Source organism: Merops nubicus, unplaced genomic scaffold, assembly GCF_000691845.1.
Source record: "Merops nubicus isolate BGI_N331 unplaced genomic scaffold, ASM69184v1 Scaffold41070, whole genome shotgun sequence".
NCBI lineage: Eukaryota > Metazoa > Chordata > Aves > Coraciiformes > Meropidae > Merops > Merops nubicus.
Window position 1 is genome coordinate 1 of NW_008584338.1, and position 4325 is coordinate 4325.

The 4325-nt window shown below is 46.2% G+C and overlaps 1 protein-coding gene across 1 annotated transcript; it reads left to right on the top strand.

Moving 5' to 3' along the window:
* Window positions 1-1226: 1226 nt before the first annotated feature.
* Window positions 1227-3814, top strand: LOC103776262 (mothers against decapentaplegic homolog 4-like; the record flags this gene model as incomplete). Its single annotated transcript, XM_008943768.1, has 3 exons — window positions 1227-1395; window positions 2398-2536; window positions 3603-3814. Coding segments are annotated over 3 exons (520 nt in total), but the record flags the coding sequence as incomplete, so codon positions are not given.
* Between the last annotated feature and the right edge of the window lie 511 nt (window positions 3815-4325).

The following is a 4325-nucleotide window of genomic DNA, read 5'->3' on the forward strand; positions in this document are numbered from 1 at the left end:
TCTTGTGCTTTCCCTTCCCTCCTTGCCCCCCTTTTGGACAAGCCCAGGAGGTCCCTTGTCACTGCCAGGGTGACAAAGATCTTCAGTGCTCAGAGGCTGTGCCTTGGAGGGTATAATTAGCAACTCATTAGGTATGCAAGCTGCACATTAACTCTCCACAGCCCAGAGGGGGAGCAGAGCTGCACTACCCACAGCAGACAAAGGAGGGTGGGTGGAGGGCTGGGTGGGTTTTTGTTCTCAGGGGTGGGTGCCAGGTTTTGGTGTGGAAGCTCAGAGAGCAGAAGGGATCTTGTAAGTCTTTGGAAGGGATAAAATGATTCTGTGCTTTCTGGGGTGCTGAGCTGGGACAATGAGAACACTGTCACGTGGTCCAGGTGGGACAGGCAGCTCTGGGTTCAAATGTGGCTTTCTAGGTGGAGGATCACAGAAGTGGTTTGGTTGGAAGAGGCCTTTAAGGTCATTGAGTTCAACCCTTCCCCCATCCCTGCCAGGTCCCCACTGCCCCGTGTCCCTCACACCACATCTCCAGGGCTTGGAAACCCCTCCAGGGGTGGGGACTCCACAAGGGCACAGCCCTTGCCAGGAAGAAATTTCCCTTCAGGTCCAACCTAACTGTCTCCTGGTGTAATTTGAGGCTGTTTCCTCTTGTCCCTTGGGAGCAGAGCCCGACCCCCCCCCTGGCTCCAGGCTCCTGTCAGGAGCTGTGCAGAGCCAGAAGGTCTCCCCTGAGCCTCCTTTGCTCCAGGCTCAGCACCCCCAGCTCCCTCAGCTGCTCCTCCCCACACTTGCCCTCTAGACTCTTCCCCAGCTCTGTTGCTCTTCTTGAGTGACTTTCTGGACTAGAATCCTTGTGAGATTTTTCACTCCCCAACAGAACTGAATCTTTGGTGTCCCAGCTCAACCCTCGGTGAGCGTGGTGGTTGCCACTGACATCATTGCTCCTACCTTCTGTGCTTCCCATAGACCCTTCCATGGTGCTACAGATGGTTTTTTACTTCACAGTTTGTCCATAACTCTCTCCTCACTTAGACCTTAAGCCAAGAACTACAACTTGAAGCCTTTGTAGGAGCAAAGTGTAACTTAAGGTATCACCAGCAACCGGAGAATCACAGAGTCAAAAAATTCTTCAGGTTGGAAGAGCTGGAGCAGAGCTGGAGGATTATTGATGGTTTATTTAGCAACAAATCTAGTTGTCCAGGGGCACTGGAAGTGTTTTTCTCTTTCAGGTTGCACATAGGCAAAGGGGTGCAGCTGGAGTGCAAAGGAGAAGGGGACGTGTGGGTTCGGTGCCTCAGCGACCACGCTGTCTTCGTTCAGAGCTACTACCTGGACAGGGAAGCAGGACGTGCCCCAGGGGATGCTGTCCACAAGATCTACCCCAGTGCATACATCAAGGTTGGTTCTGTGCTCCTGGGTGAAAATTTGGGGGGGGGGGGAAAGAGCAAACATCTGGAATCTTCATCTTCTAGAAGCTCCAAGACGCTAAAATAGAACTTGACTTTTGATGCTCTTTAAAAAGAGCATCAAAAAACTTTTAGAGCATCTCTAAAACTTTCCATTTGATAAGTCCTTTAAGATGACATTTTAAAATGACTTTAAACTCCATGTATCATCTTGATGCTACAAAAGTCCCTGATTTTGTGTCTTTTCATAATCATGATACCAATTTTTTTCTATTTTTAGCCTTTCAGTTTTAAAATAACTGCACCTCAATTTTTTTTAGCCTAGGTTAACTTGTTTTTTAATAAAAAGAAGTATAAAATCTGACCAAATAGAAGCCAAATCTTTGGCTTCTATTATTTAGATGTCTGTTTTCTGGAAACTCTGGGGTTTAACAAAAAAAAAAGTGAGGGTTTTATCAGCCTTGTAGCATCCTTCAGACTTATCCTGCAGTTGGTTCTGCTTGTGCTTGCTCAGCCAAGTTCTCTGCTGATAACATATGAGAAGAGTCTCTAAGAATCAGCTTTAATGGATTATTTGATGATTATTTGATTTAATGGATGATTATTATAGTCAGGGAAGAACAGCTTTTACCCACGTGTATGAGGAGACTGTAGAAGTTGCTTTGGGAGACCAGGGAAAGCCACAGAGTTTTGCTGGGGTTCCTCTTCAGCTTTGTGGAGAAGTAAAATGCATTTCCTAGAAGTCATAAGGGGAAAAAAAAAAAACTACTCTAAAAAGTCACTGGAAGTCTCAAAATCACTCCTCTGAATCCATCTTTGTGCTTCAGATTGCCCCCACCCTTGGCCACGTTGAACTTGCTGAGGTTGCCACGAGCTTATGAAGTTCAACAAGGCTTTAAGGATGAGAGTTGAGGGATTTTTTGTCTGTCCCTTCATTGATTTCACCTCCAGAGTTTGATTTTTAAACCTTCTCTTTGTGTTTTTTCCTCAAAAGGTGTTTGATTTACGCCAGTGTCATCGTCAGATGCAACAACAGGCTGCCACTGCCCAAGCTGCTGCTGCTGCTCAGGCTGCTGCAGTAGCTGGGAACATCCCTGGACCAGGATCAGTAGGTGGAATAGCCCCAGCCATCAGTAAGTACAGAACTCCCTCAGCCTCCTTTCCTTCACTGGTCCCAGTAAACTCAACTGTGGTGGCACTGGGCTGGCATCGAGGTTCATCCCCACACCACTCGGTGGCCTCCAGGAGATGTTGGATGTGGAAGTGGCTGCTGCTTGTCCTGGGAGAAGTGTCACAGTACAGCAGAGAGCTTGTTACCTACCAGCTCAAAGAGCATAACTCTATTAAACAGAGGTTTTTTGGCAGCTTAGACCCGAGCTTGGAAAATGATCTTGGAGATTTAACCTCCTAAAAATGTGACACCAAACAAGGGGTGACAAAATCCTTGGCCAGGTTGGGGAAAACAATATGAAGATTCTTCAGAAGAGCACAGGAGGGTGTTTTTATCTTTATATCTTTCTTTTTATTTCTTTTTTAATTTCAAGTTCTTCTCCTCTAGATTTTTTTTTCTTTAAGTTACAAAATTCTAAATCCTTGAAATTGTCCCTAAGTGCTTGTAGCCAGCTAAGAACTTAAATCTCAGGCCACTCTCTGTGGCCTTTCCAGCTTCCTCTTATCACCACAAGGCTCTTGCCAGCTCTCTACAAATTCCTGGAGGCATTTTGAGGCACCTTTTCTTCCTTTTTGCCTTAGCCCTGCTTGGGATTTGAAGTTTGCCAACTGGTTTCATCTTTATTTTAATAGCTGTAAGTCGTGTCATTCACTCATCCAGCTTCCTGCAGCTGCTCAGGCTGAGTCCTTAGGCTGAAAAGGCAGCATTTGGCAAACCACAAGAATAAGTATTTTTTTTTTCCTGTGTTTTCTAAATAGCATTGACATGTTTTATACCCTGGGAGACACAGAGTTTCATCCCACCTCCTCATAAAGGAGTTTTAGCTTTCCCCTTTGAGATGGGGCAAAAAAAAAGACCAAATTGGAAGAAAGGCCAAAGAATTGCTTCAGGGCTCTAGAAACAGGGCTCAGCCTTGCCCGTGGCGAGAGGGCTGGAGCAAGAGGAATGCTTTCAAGCAGCAAAAAAAACCCCAAAAGAACCTTTTTTCCCCCCTCTCAACATTGACTCCAAACCTCTTCCCCCTTCAGGTCTCTCGGCCGCCGCCGGCATCGGCGTCGACGACCTCCGCCGCTTGTGCATCCTCAGGATGAGCTTTGTCAAAGGTTGGGGCCCCGACTACCCCAGGCAGAGCATCAAGGAGACCCCTTGTTGGATTGAAATCCACTTACACCGTGCCCTCCAGCTCCTAGATGAAGTCCTTCATACCATGCCTATCGCAGACCCACAACCTTTAGACTGAGCCCCTTCCCCTTCCCTTTCCCGCCGCGGGCCCCGGTGTCGTGAGGATGGTGGATTGTAAAATAAGAGTCTGTGGATAACCTGAAGATCTCTTTTTTTTTTGTTTTGTTTTGTTTTTCCTTTGGTTCTGCTTTAAATCTTCTTCAAAAACCAGGTTTTAAAAATGCGTTTGCCGCCTTGCTCTCAGCAGAAACTGAACGTGCCAGAAATGGGGATTTGGGTTGGGTTTTTTTTTCCTCCAAGGGTTTTTGCAGCTCTCAAGAAGCCGTGGCTCAGAGCTTCAAGGAAAGGCCTTATAGAGACTTTGACAGGGTTGGGTTTGTGCCCTGGGCAAAGCTTTTTTTTTTCCTTCTCTAGGCTGGCATCTGGGTGATCAAGCCTCACAGGAGCCTTTTGTACGCAGAATATATCTTCTATATATATATATATTTATATCTGAAAATTCCTTCTAATAGTTATAAACATTTACCTTAGAGCAACTTGAAAATTCCAGCTGATTGGTGATGTTCTTT